Below are 19,289 nucleotides of genomic sequence, written 5' to 3'. Positions count from 1 at the left end.
ACTGACTGCTGGCACATATTGGCTTTACAGACACCTTACAGCGTCAGCACACTGCTATGTAACTGACTGGATTTTGGCTTAGCTCCCCTTCCTGGGATTGCTCCCAACCGTATCAACGTATCTGCTATCAAACTTGCCGTTGGATTTGCTAACCAGCATGTTATTTCTCTGCATATATTCTTACGCAGATGACTATAGCAAAAACTAATAATCTCTCGAAAGATGTTTGTTCTGTTGACAAGGCCATTCAACTGAGGAAAGTAGAGCTCTGTCAACTAAAACTGTAAGGTATTAATCTTAAATATTGCGTGTTACAGAGAGACACGATGGCCCAGGCCCAGCAGTTTCAAGGAGAGGTGAAGGGTGGTGTCTGGAGAAGTCCAGACCAGACTGTGCAAGGCCAGCTCTTGGAACCTGCCCTGAAGAAGACTCATTGGCCACACTGTTGAGTTGATGATAGCTCTGATTAATGTCACAAACTACGCTACACTAAAAATGGATTTCCCTCTGTTTATTTTCAATGCTGGGCCTTGCAAAAAGAGCAGGCTGTTGGTGGGGCTTCAAGTAAGACTAAAGTCAGATACTGACAGACAAGGAAAGTTTACCCATACTTAACTTTCTATCATCTTGTCTTCCTTACATCTTTAAAGAACTAGAGTGGCTAGAAGTCTTTTCACACTTCTAAAAACAAAACTCCCACACCCTCCTCCTGCAAAACCTTTAAAATAGTTACTCTCTCCTCTGTACTTCACATACTTGTCCTATTTGTGCCCCTTCCCCCTCTTAATTGTCCTCAAAGACAGTAAAAGAAAAAAAATGAAACTTTAATTCCTTTGACATTGCAACTGGAGTGGGCGGCTAAAATAAGAAAAAGTGAAATATTTATGCAATATAAAAACTAAGATAAAATTGTGTTTAAAAAAAATCTACCTAACCAGCTGTTCAAAACAGTAAAAGCAGAAATAAAATAATTAATCAGTTCTGCCAACTCCCGAGGATTTTGTCACTGGCAACAGTAAGATATTTTCTATTTCACTTGCAAATATTTTTTCATTCATGTATTAAAAATCACGCCTCAGTTTTTGAGTTGATGAAGGAAACAACATGCTCATGCCAGGTTTAGGGTTTCTTATGGAGGTATCGGTACTGCAGATAGCAGTTTTCCCTCTGTGACTGTGGGAGAAGGAAGACCATACAAATAACGTCACTTACATACAGCATAAATAAATTGTTGACATCCTACCATTTTTGTACAATCACCATTTGGATCAAATAAAAAAACAAAACAAAACAAAACAAAAAACATTTCTTCTTTTTTTCCAGATAAAACATGTTTCTTTTGTCTATGTATCTCAGGGAAGAAGGAAAAAGACACTAGTCTCTACTTGCATTTCAGCACTTGGATTTTACGGAATGTCCTACCATGATGTTCTCCCCACATCACAATCCTGGAAATCTGGGTTGTTTCTTTCACATCATGAGATCAAGCATGTGAAGTGGAAATCTCTCTTCCTCCTGAAGAGCTGTTTCAACGCTGGGGATGCTGCTACTTTTTGCTCCTGACGCAGAACCACATTTTGCCAGCGTGGAGGAAAACAACTGAGGCTTTGGTGAAGAGGAGCTGCAAGCTCGCTCACAGGAGTGGTCCAGTCTTGGATTACAACTCTTAGGCCAGCCTTGCACTACAAGCTGCCATTTTTTTCCATCACAGTATTCTGTACTGTTAATGTCCAAACTGCTAACTGGGTATTTAATTTCACGTATGACAAAACTTAACAGAAGCAACATACAGCCTAAATGCTTGGCTTGTTGGTTTTTTTTTAGGCATTAGGGTTGAGATCTTCAATGTGCAAGGAGATGCTCAGTGGGATATTCTTAATTGCCTAGGCCTAATTCCCACCGAAACTTCAACGTATTAAAAATCTGGCCTGTGGTTTTACCACAGAGCTAAACACAACCAACAACATTCTTACTTTAAAGTTTCAATGCAATGTATGTATATTATCATAAGAAATTACTTTAAAATTATATTCAAACACTTTCAGTCTCCACTCATAAACTGGCACCATTTCTCATCCTTGAAATTTTGAAATTAGTTGTGCTGTACTATTTCGTAACAGAAATACCTGTCAGTCAGAGAGATCCCTTCCTTTCCACCTATTCACTTTTGTTGAGAAATAAACTCTCAAGTATTGCACCATATAGTGAGACATAGTTTAGAACAAGACCTTTTCTACAGACTTGTAAACAGTATAACGGTGGATTTTCTATCCTAAAATTCCTGTAATCACAATTTTTCTGAATACCTGAAAAAACCCCGGTGGTACAGGACCTACTGGCATGCCATCTCCTGGGGGTATGTTTCCTAGCACTGGACTGGGAGCTGCTGCAGCACTCTGAAAAGAACAAAGGAGAATAAACCTTTGTCATTGCATGGTAGGCATTAAACCCCCAAAAAAACCCAAACCAAAAAAAACCCCCGAAACCTGAGCAAAATGCAGAAAGCAATTATCTGTATATGCCATAACGTCATTGTTTCATCTGAAGGTAAATTAAAATTGTATAGTGTTTAGTCTTCATTTATACAGGTATAATGCTTTGTTAAAATAACAAATGTATGTTGAGGGGAAGGATGCTAGAGATTGCATGGGTACACAAATATGCGTGAATTAGATAAATCTTGACTAGATTTTAAAATATATTGCATCTGAGCGTGTCTTTATATACATACAAATGTGAATGCAACTTGCACACTTTTTTCTTGTATTATGTGTATAAACACCCTCACACATGCACAAGGATAAACATATAGCATAAAAAACTTATGCATTTTACCAGCAATTTCCAAGCACTTTAAAGATAATTTCAGCAGACAGTAATATTCTTTCACAACTACACCAAGCTTCAAGACAGGATTCTGTTACAAACAGTACAAGAAGGAATGCTCACGATTTTGCTGGTAATGCTTGTGATTTTACCAACCCCCAAAATAACCACCATGACGAATTAGAAGAATTCAGGTTATGTTTTTGGAAAGGAAAAGAAAAAAGGGATTTCTAAGAAGTGAACCAGAGGATGAAATTAGTTACCTTTGCAAATCCTTCAGCTGGAATAAGCAAGTAAAGAATATTGCTTCTGGCAATTTACAAGCAGGAGATCGTCACAAAAAGGGAAGCCAAACTGTTATTGTTGTCATGTATTGGAACCTCAATTACTTTTAATTTCTAGCAGTCTTCCTTCCTGCAATATGTTTCTGTAGGGCATAAGGCTGAATCACCTATAAAGGCTTACAATGTTCTGTGAAAGTACTCATGCACACACAATGCACGGAGAACCACTTGCAGCTTACTAATGACCTGCCAGTATCTGCCCTACAGAATATGAATGGCTTATGTTTATTAACTTATCACTCTATTGTACGCTCACACTTGATATCCAAAAGATGCAGATCTGGAAATTGTATTTCCAGGTGTTTGGCACACTATCTAGGAAATTAAAGAATAATGCTGGAAAGATTCGAAAACTGGCACAAAGAAGGGCTGACCTTTTTAAACCAAGCAGAAAGGAAATATTCAGTTAATTACCACAAATTTTTCAATGGCTTAAGCTGTGCTTTAGAATCAAATTTCTGAACAACTAGCTGCAGCATATTTAGCATCTAAGCTCTATGTTCTTTCCAAACAAAAGTATAGAACGTATCATTAAAATACAAAGCCTGCAGAAAGTGCTGGCTTCAGAACTGAGTGCAAGACTTTGATTCACTAGAAAACCCTGTAATAAAGGGCCTTATTTATGCAAGGATCTGTGGTCTGCAGGATTAGCGTTAAAATTCTGATTGATAGAAAAATCCAATCAGGTGAGTTGGACCTAGCAAATGCTTTTGAATTGTAACACCTTCTTGTGAGAGGCCACCACAAACCAACCAAACCAGCCTATGAAGCTGTAGCAAGTAAAGACGGTTCCCCGCTAGTCACTGCCATTCTTTGAGCACCGCTTAAAGTTCATGACACCGGAGTACGATGCTGCTTAGACGCATGCAAAATCATGTGACTCCCTGGAAGGTCTCAGGTACTTCTCTCAGGTATGTTGCAGTCTTGGGGGCTCCCAGACAGAGGGGCAAAAAGCAAGTGGTGTGAATGCACAGAAATAACTCCTGAAGAACAAAATATTTTTGTTACCATTCCTTTCTTTTGCGTGGTTTCTGTGAATGTCCACTAATTACTTTCAGATTATCTACATTTCCAAAGGAAAATCGATGAGAAAGTTTTCAGCTTTTTTTTTTTATTAAGCAAAAAATGACCTGTTTTAACTGATCATCAGGTAACAACGTCAAGTGAAATCACGAATAGGTGCAGGTACAGTCTGAGTGCAGTGTGTTGATCTTACTTCCATAGGTACAGGCTTTCTAAATGAAGAATGACAACAGGGACATCACTGAAAAAAATCAATGATGTTAAAAGCCTGAGCATCTCAAGATGTCCAAAATAGCCTGCACTGCAGTCTCTGACTAAGAAGGAGTAGGCCATTAAAGGGGCACTAATAATGATGAATCTTATTACAATATCATCCCTCCTTGCATACTAATTCCTGACTGCCCCTACACTATCTTAGCTGTGTCCAGCTTTACCGGCCACGCTATACGCACTGTAGTATGTCCAGTGGAGCCGATGCTACAGAATAAAGCGTTTGAACAGACTATGACAAATCACTGGGCAAACACATCTCAACAGCATGAAGCCAGACAAGCGAAGTCCTGTTAAGTTCAGAAACAAAGCTGATCAGCACCTCCTCCGATACACAAACAGTTTTCAGAAGCCTCCCATCCCAGGTTCCCTCGCTCCTACTCACATTATTTAAGCTAAACTATACCAGGCATTAATGCATGTCAGAGTGCCTTAATGCACTCAGTGGGTCCTAGATGTCCTCCTCAACTGTGGCCTCTGCCAGAGCAGAGCCCCCACTTTACGAAAGGATGCTTGTAAGAGAAGGAGGGAATGACTTTGCAGGATGCAGTGCTCCTGTAGGGATATAAGGATCTGCTCCTGCTGTATTCATGCTGTTTCCCACACTTTGAAAATCCCTTTAAAAAAGAAAAACGGTAAAACATACTTAACAATTTAAAAAAAGGGAGAGAGAAAGAAGTAATGATTATCCCAAAATGGGGAGAAAAGGATTAAAATTACATCTGTTAAGATATATCTATATGTATATGAACATCTAAGAACTTTTACCAGGTAGATCAATAAACAAACCTGCAACCACTGCATTGAAATATTCTTATTTATTCTATCCTGATGAATTATTCAGTTCTTCTTTCACAGTCCCACAGCAAACCATGGCTTCTTTTTGCATGCATTACAAGTTGTTCATCATTTATACTTCAATTAGTTTGACATTTTAAATATTTGCAATTTCCTTCCCCTGCTTTTCATAAAAAGATGAAATAGGAAAATTTAAATGGTCTAATCTTTTTGTACAGTATCTTACCTCCTTAAAAACGGAAAACTGTATTTGCTTTTGCAGCTAAAATACTGAATTTATGGTATCTCTTCACAATTATTAATCAAAATGGTGTACCTGAATGAAACTTACTGTGGTCATTCTTTGTTCTACCCAAGCTAATCTCGACAACGTAAAGATAGATGACTACATTAAAAAAAATAAAAACAGTCTCCGTTTAGGCTGGCTTATACAATAAAGAAATCACAAGTAAATAAAAACAAAATAGATTAGTTATTCCATTAGTACAGTATTTGAAATATAAAAATCCAGAGAGAAGTCTGCAACACATAGGTCATTGTTTGATGCTATCACAATTAGTGGTTTATGACAGAAGCTCACAGAAGAATTCCATTTGCAATCGAAGAGTTTTACACAGAAAGGACTTGACTTTATGTATCAAAATCCTCATCTGGCTCAGTAACTAATCTGGGCATTTAATTTCAGGTATTTTGCTTAGAGTAAGACATCCTTATTTTTATCCAAAGTAAGAAGTTTACCGCGTTACTTATTTTTTCTACGAAACGGAGATTCCTACTTTTTTAGAAGTCTACTTGATGATGAAATCTACGTTATATATGACGGATGAGAGAAGTTGGACCTCACATGTAAGACAGATCTATGGCCACTCTTGGCCATTCAATTCCCTCATCATCTAAGACTCCTCCATAAACCTCCTCTACATCAGCCCTGAATCTGCTCAGCTAGCTGGACAGTCCTAGACCCTGCTGAATCATTCGAGGCGGTGGGTACCCACTTCTTCAGCTGCATCAAGCATCAGGTCAATTTATCTTGCTACTGGCTTATTTGGAGGCAGTGTCCTTGTGTTCTGTCTTCTGTGGCAAAGCATGAGCGCATTAGTGGAGCACTGCGCTGTGAAGACCAGGCAAGGAAAAGTCTCTGCTGGACTCCAGGCAGAGACAAGGAAGTGCCTCAGATGACACTGAAACTACTGGCACCAGTGTCCACGACACAGGCAAGTTTAAACCCCTATCTTAGGATTTAATGATGCTAGAACAGACATCAAAGTGGAAGAGGGAGCAACAGCTTGTTGAGAGCACAGCAACAGTGTCAGGATGAAGAAGGAGCCACATCAATAACTGTGGCTTGGAAGAAGGTGTGGAGCTAGAGCTGGTAAGGCACAGCTGCTTGCCAGTGCTGTCAGGTGTGCTAGCTTGAGTCTCTCTCTTGAAAATAAATTATTTCTATAGGGAGAGTCTGAAACACTTAGAAAGTCGGTTCTCCCTTTTAAAGACGTTTCCTCTCGCTATACGCAAAGCAGATGCTACTGTGCTTTCCCACCCTCTACAACACCTCCTGTCACAGAGCACACACGAGAGGTGTGCCTGCAAACGCTTGACCGTCACCCCGAGTTGTCACTCCTCCATATAATGCTGGAAGCAACTGCCTGTTGACGCTTCCACAGGTGATCTCCAGGCTGACAGAGCCTTACTCCCTAATATTAGGGTAAAACGGGGTGCTGTCTGGAGGGCGCTGCAATGCCTACCTAGAAGGTTCACGCATTTTTTTGCTGTGTGGCTTGATGCGTGGTGAGTGTGATGTACCGTGAGTGGGGCAGTAAAGGCAGCCCAGGGTGAACACATGAAAGTGAATTAGCAGCAGCAGTATGATTATTTAAAAATTTTCATACTGGTATAATTCTGTAGCGCAAATGTGTCTGAGAGCATTCGGGAAGAACAGACTTCCAAGCTTGCCGTCATGAGTCCTACAAGATGAACAGTCTGAGAAGAAACATCCTCTTGCAGAACTGGCTGTGAATTATTGCAACTGCATGTTTTATGCACTATTTTTCTGGGTTTAAGGTCAAGGAACAACAAACCAAGCAAAAATACCCAAGAAACTTTGTGTTTATGCCAGATCTCAGAAGTACAAAGTCTAACCAGCACTTGCTGAAAACACTCTATGGTATAGGAGGAACTCACCGAAAGCTTTGCTTTTGAACATTCCAAAATTTCATATCTGATTTTGAATGATAATCAGAAAAAACTGCTCACGTACTGTATAAACTATTATAAGAGATACCAGACATACTTTAGCTTTCTTTCCTCTTTCTGAATCCTGCTTCAGGGAGAAGTTAGGTCATGAGAATTTGGGGAAGATCTTCAGAAATAATGCTTAAATCAGTTTCTCTGAAATACAGGTTTTTCATCAAGAGTGGTATTTTCATAAGATATCTACTACAGAGCAATTCCGAGAACTAGCTGTATTATATATGCAGTTACATTTCATGTAAACCTTAACGTGACTCAGATGGATTCACTCCTCAAGTACTGAAATATAGATACAACTGGCACTTAACATGGTGTTAGGGATCATTTTGATCCTGCAATAAGTAAACCAATTACTATTTTATTTTAGAATCACTGAGCTCTCTAACCTAAATTAATTTAAATGTCCTTTGAAAATTATGGTAGAAGTATTAATATAAAGTTTTCATATATTCATATATGCAGCCAAAATACACAGTAACAAGAGAAAAATATTCTGACATGAAGGATACTAATACAATCAGCTGAATCAAAACAAGAGCAGAAAAGTTCAGCATCTCAGGTTAGCTCTGTATATGTTCATATGACATTAAACTGCACAGCCAATGTGTAAGGATGGATGTGAAGGACAACACAGGGAAACTACAACCGCCGTTGGTACCAAGTTTGAAACGCTGATGACAGCAGCATACTGTTGGCAGGAAAAGCAGAAAATGTTTGAATTTTTGGTAGATATCTCCTTGAAACCCATGCTGATAACTCACACTGATGCTAAGCATAAATAAGACTTTGCTAGTCAGTAGGTGATAGCTCTGAGATGAATGTACAAGTAAGTTCATATGAAAGTCAAACGTCTTTTCAAATTAGTATTGCTTAATTCATCACATCCAGCGATGCCAATTTAGACAACTGTAAATAAACACAGGAACAGATGACATTAGGGCCATCGTGTTTAGCTGTGACCAGTCCCTGATGCACCAAAAGCGCAATACTAAGAGAAAAACAACCCAAAAGCCAACTGTCTATTTTTGTCACTTTCTCATACCCTCCTTTTTCCAGCATTTTTGTTAAGTTAAGCACAGCATTCTGGTTGCTTTCCCATAAAGGCATAGATATGTATAATGCACCAAAACGTAACTACTTATTACCAATGTACTAGTTATTACCGTAAAGAATACCTTCTAATTCACAGTATTTCATGCCTTCTCCAGTTTACTGCAAACAAACAACACGCTAACTGAACACACATTGACATGTAAAATTGTGTATTACCACATTTTACTGAGGATTTTTGACACAACTGTGTTGACTTCTTTAGTAGAGTGCTTAAAAAATTGTTGTTTCTCTTTTTTTCCTGAGGATGAAGGATAAATATTTGGTCAAGTTCATGAATTTAGGAAATTATGGGAGTTATGAAATTTTAATTTAATTGGGGATTATTTTTTTTTTCTAGAAAGACAAATGATGGATGATTACTATTTCCAATCACATTTACCACGTGCTTCATTTCTGGTCATTGATAGCTTCAACGTGCCAGACATACTGTAGCCAACATTGTAACAAGATCAGCAAAATTCCATTTGTAAACACTTCACCTTGAAAATTACCAAGTATTTCTAAGCCATTAGCTAGTGACTATAATAATGCTTAATTATTTTTTACCTACCACAAATCAGAGAAAGAAATATTAAGAGGAACTACTACGCTGATGAACCACTAGAAACCTTCTCATTTTCTCCAAGATAGAACATAAAACTACTCACCACTCTGAACAAAAAAAATAAAGTAAAAAAATTAAATAAGCTGTTATTCCTTTTACAGACCCTTTGCATGCTCAGCTGCACACAAAAGAACCATAACGCTGAGACTGAGAAGCCATGATTTACTTAAAATGAATTTAATATCTTGCCCCAAAAGGTAGATTCATCACATCGGTAGAAGCAAGCCATTTCAAAGATCTGGATCACAAGACCTAATTAATTCTTGGTGTCGTTCCAGTGATATGTATTTGGCTAAAATGTTTAATTTCTATTCTGTAACAGGAAGGCATTCATATGACTGCAGTAGTCCAAGAACTGTAATTGTACAAGGTCATAATGTTATTCCTCGTAACTTCTCAGTTTTCCTCAAATTGCAGCTCTTTACAGTTTGATCTGCACTCTGGCACTGTATTTCCATTCACTCCATCTTATACATTATTACGAGTGATAAAGAATATACAATGCCATATAATATTAATTCTATTACTAGCCCAGTTGTGTATCTGTTAGCAGAAGAAAAAATTCACATTTAATCTTTTTTGGGGAAAAAAAAATGGTTTCCTCAGTTTATATCAGCACACTTGTTCACTTCACAAAGACCTGTTGATGAGGGTGGCATGGTTTGGGACTCCCTCCGTTCTGCTCCCCCCGTGAAACAATCCTACCCCCAAAACAACGCCACTGTAAGCAAAGCTTCCCCATATCTGAAGTAGGATTACAGTTTGTTTTACTGCACCCCAGTGCCCAATCTGGGGTTTTCATTCCACTTAGCTGAGACAGTGAGATTCAATTACAGAACTAAAACCCAGGTATTAGGTTGGAAGCATACTTTTATGGGTAACAGAAATTATTTTTAAGAAAAGCTTTGCTATCAGTGAATAAAAAGATTTCAAACTCTTGTCAAAGGACAGCACTTCAGTCCTCTCTCAGCTGCTTCTTCTTGGATTATTTAGAATACAACTTCCAGACAAACATTTCTCTAAAGTATGGTTATAAAGAAAAGTTATTGTAAAATGAACTTTTATTATTCACCAGAAGTTACTAAAATCACTATTATGCACAGGTATCAACAGAATCTTCACTTTATAAACAATAAAGTGCAAAAATAATTTCTGTTTTAAATAAGGAAATAAAGTATCATATTTCTGTCCATTCTTTTGCAAAACTGAACAGAACTATACTTAAAAACCGAATACTTAGCTTTTCCTATTTTCTTATGAAGACACAAAAAATAAGAGTAACATTTCAAATAATGTTTTCAGACAGTTTTCTAGGAAAGTAAGGGCATTCATTTCAGCTTAATTCCAAGCCGTGTGTTATTTAGTAATGTATACCTACGTACAAAATCGAACGCCAAAGGCTATAGCCAACTGAGTTATGATGTTACACGTTTGACAAAATGCAACAGTATTATCAGATTCATCAGTAATAACCATGCTGCTGACAAGTTAAAGGCACTTGAGGACACAAAACACTGTTGTTGCAGCTTGGAGCTGAGTTGCAGTGATATTTCAATGAAATTACTTCTTTCCCGAAGTGACACTTACACCCCTCCTCCAGATTCCCTGGAGACCACGGCTGCTTCGGTCTGCTGCCTTAACAAACGCAAAATACCCAACGCGCTATTTTTTTCCCAAGCTGCACCTCCAGATCACATCTTTGCTGAATAACTGACATCGCAGACCACCGGTTTAACCCACTGCCTTCCTCATCACGAGGAATTTGAATGAAGATGTGCGAAGAGGCTTCTCCTAAAACGGAGTTAGCAGGAAACCGATCAGAGGAAACTGTGTAACCTACACAACTGTGACACATTAGGTGTATCTGACTGAATTTTTAAATATGTCTTATCAGATTGAAGCATTGCTTTTACAGTTAAAATTGCTGAAATACAAAACTGCATCTATTGTCTTTTCTCAGTATTAGGACTGAAAAAAAAAAAAAAAAGAGAAATTTTGCTGCAGATTTGTAATATACATAGCCAAATATAGCTAGCTCCTGAAATCATCATTCCAAATAATTTTAAATGGTGACCGATCATACGGCATCCTCTCTGAACAGGTCAAAGACTGGTACCTAAAGCTAATTTTTAGAAATACAGTTTCAGTAACGCTCAGACGGTCAGTGTGCTTAAGCCATGACATACTGCACAAAGTGGGCTGACCACTTCCAGGTTTTCCTTTGTGCTCCAAACACGCTCTGCTTTGTTCTGTTGATGGTCTACATAAAACTCACAGTTGGTACAGTTGTGCTAGTTAGACTAGTATAACAGGACTATCTTATACCCTAGCTTTCTCCAGTAAGCTAGCTGGTTGGCAGAGGGTCTTTTAATAATTTAACTACTCTAATTTTTAAACTCATTTTGTTTTCCAAAGATTTTAAGATTGGCATAGTGTTGTATTCCAGTTCTCACGCCACTGCGCTCCACACAGCAGTCAATGTGCTCTACCATGTTAAGAATATCGTGATTAATAACAGTAAGATTAAAGTTTCTCTGCATCTGTCTTTTCCAAGTTATGAAACACAAATGGACAAATATGCTGTGAGCTGAAAGACTGAATTTTGGTTAAGAAATGTAAAGTGAACCAGTCTGGGGTCATCCTTAGGTTACCTAGGAGTTACTCTGCAAACTTGGCAATGTGTGCACACTTTCAGAGAAAGACAAAAGAAAAACTCAGTAATTCCTTCTCTATCCAAAATGGTTTTTGTCTCCACATGTAACTGGCTGGAAAAGAAAGCATATGCACAAAAAAATAAGTTTTATTTCAGAAGGAGTTAAACTGCAGAGTTTAACTCATGATGAAACTGCTCCTCTGCTCAAGAAATAGTATATTTGGGTGTTCTCGTCTGGATCTTCCTGTCATGAAATTCCTCTTTAGTAACCATTACTAAAATGCTAACTACAGACGTCTATCTCTGTCTTTTTCAAGGCTGTGCTGAAAATGTTATTACTCTGTCCTAAAACATGAAAATATGTGACTTCACAATATTATAATATTGACAGCACATTTCCATGGAGAAAACATACTGAAGCAGCCATTTGGATCTTCTGAACATTAGTTCCACTGTTGATTGAGTTAGTGCTATGTAACACAATACATTTCTTTAGAGTCTCTAGCCTGAATTTCATGAACTGAAAATCAGTGTTATTTCTTGTGTATACGGCTGCTGGAAAATAAATGCTTAATTCCGTAACAAGTATGTGTTCATTTTAAGACACTGAGGGACTGCAATTAGAAAACCACCACACAATATTATTATTCTTTTGAAGAGATTTCTCTGTTTCTCTTAAGAGCGAAGCTGTTCCCTGAACATCCTGAATTTAATTCCATAAGCAGAAACGTGATCACAAGGCCAACATTTTCAGGAAAATGACATGCATCAGAAAATTAAAGATACATGCTGGAACATCTTAATTTCCATATAACCCCAAATAAAGCCTTTATGGATACTTCCCTACTATGCAAGACTAACCAGCCCAGTGAGGCTCATCTCCTCAGGCTCCCTCTACAGCCACCACAAAGAGACAGCCGCTCGCAGACATCCTCCAAAGGAGCGCATCTTTCCTCATCATCTACAGAGCGTGTGCAGGGAGATCAGCCCTTCCAAGGCTGAAGTTTACCTTTGTGAAAACCCTCTACATACTCAAGCATTTTTAGTTTAACTGAAGTGTTGCACGCAATGTATGGTGTAAAGCATTTGTAACAAAATACAGTCCACTAGATAGGACTTTTCAAACATGCCCAGAACTTGGGTTTTCACGAACAGCTAGGACGTTGAATTTTTAACATTCGAGTCTGAGAAAAACATTGCCAATTTGAAGAAAAATATAATAAAGTTAAAACTCAGGGAAAGCTGGCCTGTAAAGTATCTCATATTTCTCACATTGTCTGAATTATCTATCTTTGGATAAATGTAACTTGTTGAGCACAGAGTTAACACCTCTAAGTGCTAAAACAGAATTAAGTACTGTGCTTGTGAAGACCTAACATTTTCATGTTAGTGAGTATTTGCTATAAAGTAGTTATCTTGGGTAGTCTACCAGTAACAGGAGCCCAACCTGCTACTCCATGGGGTACCAGAATTCCAGAAAGAGGCATCCTTCCATACTCAAGGGACAGCAGAGGCACAGGGCTCAGTCCTCTGAGGACCTGTCCATGTAAGGCTTTTTAGATGTTATTCTAAATGCTTCAGTATCTGAAACACTCTGCCTGTATCTCGACCACTTGCTATCTGGAATGGTGATCTGATGCACATGTCTGAGACTTTTATTTGAATTTAGAATATGGGTAAAAAACCAAACCAAACCAGACCAACACCATCACCACCAACACCACCACCAGCAACATCAAAACACACACACACACACAAACAAAATAAAATGAACAAATAAAAAAAAGAAAAAAACAAAACCAGTCAAACAAAAAAAAAACCCCACCAAACCAAAAAACTCCCTCATAAATGGCATTTGGAACCCAGCAGTTCTTCTGCCGACCCACCAAAGAAGCCAGACAGAACAGCAGTGTCCCTAAAGTTAAACACAAATGGGTCATTGCAGATACAAAAACCTAACACCCCCCCCCTTTCTTTGGAAATTGCTTACAGTGCCTCACGCAAGAAAACAAAACCTATGAGTGCCCAGCACGCACCCCACGGCTGGCTGAGGACTTGAGCCAGGAATGGGACAGTCTTGCTGGGAAAAGCCCCAGCTCCAGCCCCGAGTACCCTCGCTGTGTCCCTGAGTACCCTCACTGGGTCCCCGAGTCAGACTGCAACACCCAAGTGGTCGTCTCTGGTCGCTTCTCTTCAGGGAACCAATCATTTTACACCCCATACTGTGAAAATCCATAGCGGTGATAATGAGAACTTGAGTCTTTTAGGGATAACTAGCTCCCACAGCTCTGACATGCACTTTTAAAACTTTAATCTTTTGCTTATTTTATTTTCAGTAATGTTTTTAAGTAGTGCCTGCACGGACACTGGTGTGGCCCGTCCTCCAGACTGCCAGCGAGCCCTGGATGTGGGGAGCGGGGTCAAGGCACCTCCTTTCCTGGAGGGATGCTGATTCACCCACACCCTCCAATTCTGCAGCCAGCTGCCCCACCGGGCTGGTCCCATCCTTCCGCGGGCCACTGCATCACCCACACGGAGAACATCAATATTGATACTGTATTTTTAAATACATAGGTTATACAGGAAAAAAAAAAAGAAAAAAAAGACAAAGTCCAGCTGATTTAAGACTGATTGCCAAAGCTGCTTCTTCACCATGTAATTCTTCATTGCACCCCACGAAAAAAAAAAATCATTTAAAACCAGGAATATGGTATGAAAAACTCCCTTCACAAACTGGCAGAATTATAAGCAGCTGGAAACAGTTAGGCACCAGTCATAAAAAATGTTCCTATCCAACCTTGCCTGTAATAAACATTTATACATGCATAGATTGCATGTAGATACAGATTGGCTTTAAATGTGAATTATGGGTATACTTATCTTTGCTGAAGATGCACATACTATGGGGAAGGAGCCTTTACAAAGCAAAGCAAGTGTAAAAAACATTATTTATATAAATAAGTCAGGTCACATAACACCAATCCAAAACAAAAGCAAGCACATTCTCCCAAGCTCCCTAAGAAAGCATGTAAGTGCAAACCAAACCGTCATGGTCACCTTCGCTTCGGCACAGTGTCCAAGCTGACCTAAAACTCTAGAGACAAATGTTAGTACTTACTGGTTGCAATAATCCATATTTCACTATAGTTAAAAACCGGCTTCCTCCTCTCAGCTAACACAGAGAGGCTTGCAGGAACGAAAGTACAGCCAGATCCAGTTTAGCTCTGTTCATTGAAGAAAATTATCTGAAATGAAGGAGAGCAGCTACACACCCATGTGCAAGCTTAACACCTCCCAGACCATGATGCTGTTACAAGGTAATTTAAGTTCAGGTTAAACCACAGCAGTCTAAGAAATATGTGATGTACAGGCTGGTAATGAGGAAAAATACGAATTGAAAAAAAAATAATATCAAAGCCTACTCCCCATCCTAAACTAATAGAAAAAAAAAAAGTAAAAATTGAAGCCATCACCCCTAAACTACAACAGTCAGAGGCATCCTCCCTCTCCACACTGACTCCAGCACATCCTTCTATGACAATATTTGTCTCTGATAGCGAAAACCCAACCATTTCTCAGCCAGGCTGGTTAATTATGGAGAGCTGGCGGGTCCCAAGTGCTGTGCTACCAGAGGATAATATAAGCTACAAACTGCTGAAGAAAACCAGCACTCAAGTGGTGCCCCCTACTATCAGGTAAATAGCCTGTATTATGCTGGGGAAGCTGGCAGTGGTGATACAGACTTTTGATGGGAAATTATACAGCTCTCGCTATCTGCTGGTAAGATTCACATCAGTAAGCGGTGGAGAGCTGACATTCTTCCTCCTTCAGTCTGAAGCGGGGGAAGTTTTGACAAAGTAAGACCCACTTGTAAAAGACAGTGGCTGACCTGCCAGATATGGGGTTTACATCCACGCGGTGTTTTGTTAACAGAACAAGGGAAATGCAGCATTTATTGGGATTTCCTCTGAGCTACAGCCAAGGCACAGAACTTTAAAGCTCATCTATCCCATCGTTCCTTCTTCTTCCATTCCACTTCTAAGTCTTTGAATCCTGAGAAACAACTCTAAACGCTTTGCTCTCTGGGGACTTCAGCCCATCTCGCAAAAATAACCAGGTTTCCGCAGGCAGAGGGTCCCGTGGAAGCGATACCCACGTTTAGTAAAAAAGCTGACAAAACTGAGTTAGTGCAAAGTAACAGTGGATAATTAAGTAGTACTTCATTTAACTGTTTAATCTACCTTAGTAGCCTCAACATAGCAAGAGCCAACAACAGGAAAAGGATGCAGATTTCTGGGATGCATATGATGGTTCTTTTGCAAATTGCTTCAGCAAAGCTTAAACCTGCTAACCTGCGTGCTCCATGTCTTTCATGCCCCCAGGTTCACATGAACCAAATGGCTACCACGTTTAATGTTCCTTGCGAGTATAACTCCCCAACGATGCAGCGCACCACTGTGCCAGTGCTTCACGGAAGCGCTTTGGGAACTCAGACCATGAACGCTTGTGCTTACAGTGACATCCCAGGGTCTATTTTCTGGAAAACAGTCCATTTTCTCATACCTTGTGATTACTATTCTCATCCAACATTTTGATACCTAAAATTGCATACAGTAACGGCTGCTCTCCTTGCTTCCTAACCACTCAATTCACTGCCTCTTTAAAGTGGATAACAAGACCAACATCTTCAGTCTCGAAACTGCCTATATTTTATAGAAAAAGCTTCATACAGTTTGTAAGCAACAAATACTGTTGTGTTATGAGTTTTTTTCTTATTCCTGCCATCCTACTACTCCCTTCATACCATCACTGAGGTGTGAATAAGGACAACATCACAACTATTAATGGACACCAAACACTGTCAGAACGTATGAGCTGGAAAAAGAAAAAAAACGGGATTTTTTTTGATAACCTGGTAACAAGCAGGTTCAAGAGATACTAGATAATAATGTTTTGAGTGCCAGCAACATACAATTCCTACTCAGGGGTATTTTATATGCTGCCTAATTAAAATGTTACCACTTCAGCCTTGAAATGCAAGAGCAAAGTGCTGAGTTGGCATAGCAGAAAGATAACCAAAAGTTTATGTTTTCTCTTAATGGCCCCAGCTTGGTGTTATTCCTGTACAGACTTGTGTTTGTGGCATATTGTATACTGGTTTTGCTACGTATACTATACATGGCAAGATTCCGATTTAGCACAACTGCTTCAGGTCACTGAACGTCTACCTATAGCTAGACCAAAGGAAACAACTTGTAATTTCCAGAGTGAAAAGCAATACAAAAGACAATAGTAATTGTGTAAAAAGGTGAAAAAAAATCTGGGCTTAAATATACGTAATATAAAGCTTGGACAAAATGTTCAACTTCTCAGGCTGAGGTAACGTGACAATTTCTATCAGCCACAGCAATGAACTTATACAACCTTCCAATTATTTTTTAAAATCCTCCTTGATGCACGGAACAGCGTGCAATTTCAGCATGACAATGATATATGCACACTTGATAAGGCAGCGTCAAAAACTAGCTTGCATTTTAATACTTGACTCCGTGTAACCACTCTTAAACCCTCCTCATCCTCAGCAACCCTCAACTCTACTGGTGTCTCATTTGTCAAGCGCTCCAGTTCTGAGTGTATGTGTTATTTTTGGGAAAAGAAAGGTTTTAAAATAAATAAATAAATACACAATGGGGGTTTTGCCACAATATAGCACCAAGACAAAATTACAAGAGGCAAGGGTAGGCTGTTCCCGATTTTCAAATTCAAGTTGTGCCATAGCTGGCGCATGAGGAGAAAGAGGTTGTGTGCCTGCAGGAAGACTCAAGGCTTATTCGAACCCCCAGATTCAGGGTACTTTTCTTCAGCTGCTGCAGTGCTCCCCTCCGGCTGCGACGGACGCGCCTCGCAGCCGACAGCGATGCTCCCCGCACCCGCCGGCGGCTGGAGCCAGGGAGGAGGTTTGCTTTGGGTGGCCTTTGGAGGTCCACGGAGGACAGTGGGAGATGTCCAGGCAGCCTGGGACGGGCGGCGGGGAAGGCAAAGGCAAACAGTCCATTTCGTGCAGTTCTCACTCACCTCCATCCACGTAATTAAAGAAGAGGAAAAGTGCAATGCAGGGCAGAAAGTTCAAAATACTCCTGCAAAAACGGCTTGTTTGTCTCAAAATCATCTTGTAACCAACATTTCACTTCAGAGACGAAAATGTTTTGCACAGGCAACCCTCCCCCCCGCCTCCCCAGCACTTTTAGGTTGTTGCTTTTGGCTGAGGCCACTGTTACAACGGGAAATAAAAATTATATTACTCAGGAAGGAAGCTAATGAGTTTCCCCTCCCCCAAACACCATTAGACACTTCCTGAATAAAGGAGAAGCACATTAATATAAAGAACGGCGGTACGTAAGTAACCAGAAGCTGAGCCTGCTGCACAATTAAAGCTGCACACAGTTTCTGGATGGAGGAGGAACACCAGGTCAGCTCACCACCACCACTACACCGCCTTGTCATGTTTGTTCCAGAGTGCTTTGCCCATTCTGCTTTCAAATGACTCAAAAGCAGTGAGGCTTTCATCACTTCCTCTGTGAGAATATGCCAGGCGACAGAACAACTCCTTGTAAGGAGTGTTTTCCATGCACTTACTTACAAGTTACCCTACTCATGTGTTTTATTGTTTTGAATTTAGGGCCACTAACTAAAACCCCCAATCTGGGCTTTTTATTGTTTGGTTTGTTTTGTAGATTTTGGATGTTCTTCAGACTGAGGGATTTACCAATCTGGGGAATATCCAGAGCCTGAAAAATAAACAAAATACCAAACGGCAAATTTATGGAGGCTGAGTGACTAACCCCGCTGTGTTATTAACATTCAGCATTATTCAGCTTTAAAAAATGCAGTAACTTTTTCAGTGAACAGAATGTAAGTATGTTATCTATGTTAGAATGTAAAATGTAATCTATGTTAAAGAAATTATATTAAGACTTAAGTCAAAATCATCAAGTTTTCCATGCAGTTAATCTGTATAATGTATTTCGGACTGTAGTTACTTTAATTCATTCTTGGCATGTTCTGGCTTTGTTTTTGTTAATCAAGTTACTGTAAGTAATTTAAGAGGTGATTCTGCAAAAATGTAAGTGAGCACCATCTGAAGTGAATTAAATACAAAAGAGTGAAGTTTTGCACTTGTTTAAAGTCTTCCCAGGATCAAACCTTCCCTGTAGAGGATTACTCTTCCCTTAATGGTTTGATCACAAACACATGAAGTATGTGAATCCATAGCTATTTCAGCATGATTTGGGCTTTTTTGACTACCTCAGCAGTACCACCAGTGAAAACTGTAGGTGTTTCCAGGGTAAATGACCACGAGCCGTATGGCCATGACCTCTTGGGTAGGGCCAATGTACAACAGCACCTT

The 19,289-nt window shown here is 39.5% G+C and overlaps 1 protein-coding gene across 1 annotated transcript in view; it reads right to left on the bottom strand.

The window, feature by feature from the left end:
* The window catches only part of SSBP2 (single-stranded DNA binding protein 2), a 207,966-nt gene that overhangs the window by 50,353 nt on the left and 138,324 nt on the right, over window positions 1-19,289 (bottom strand). The window contains exon 5 of the mRNA XM_009886887.1: window positions 2,307-2,396. Coding sequence (XP_009885189.1) covers window positions 2,307-2,396 — 90 coding nt within the window. The remainder of the gene's footprint in view (window positions 1-2,306; window positions 2,397-19,289) is intronic.

Source organism: Charadrius vociferus, unplaced genomic scaffold (assembly GCF_000708025.1).
Source record: "Charadrius vociferus isolate BGI_N301 unplaced genomic scaffold, ASM70802v2 scaffold244, whole genome shotgun sequence".
Lineage (NCBI taxonomy): Eukaryota > Metazoa > Chordata > Aves > Charadriiformes > Charadriidae > Charadrius > Charadrius vociferus.
The sequence above is the reverse complement of the archived record's forward strand: the minus strand, read 5'-3'. Positions and strand labels throughout refer to the sequence as shown.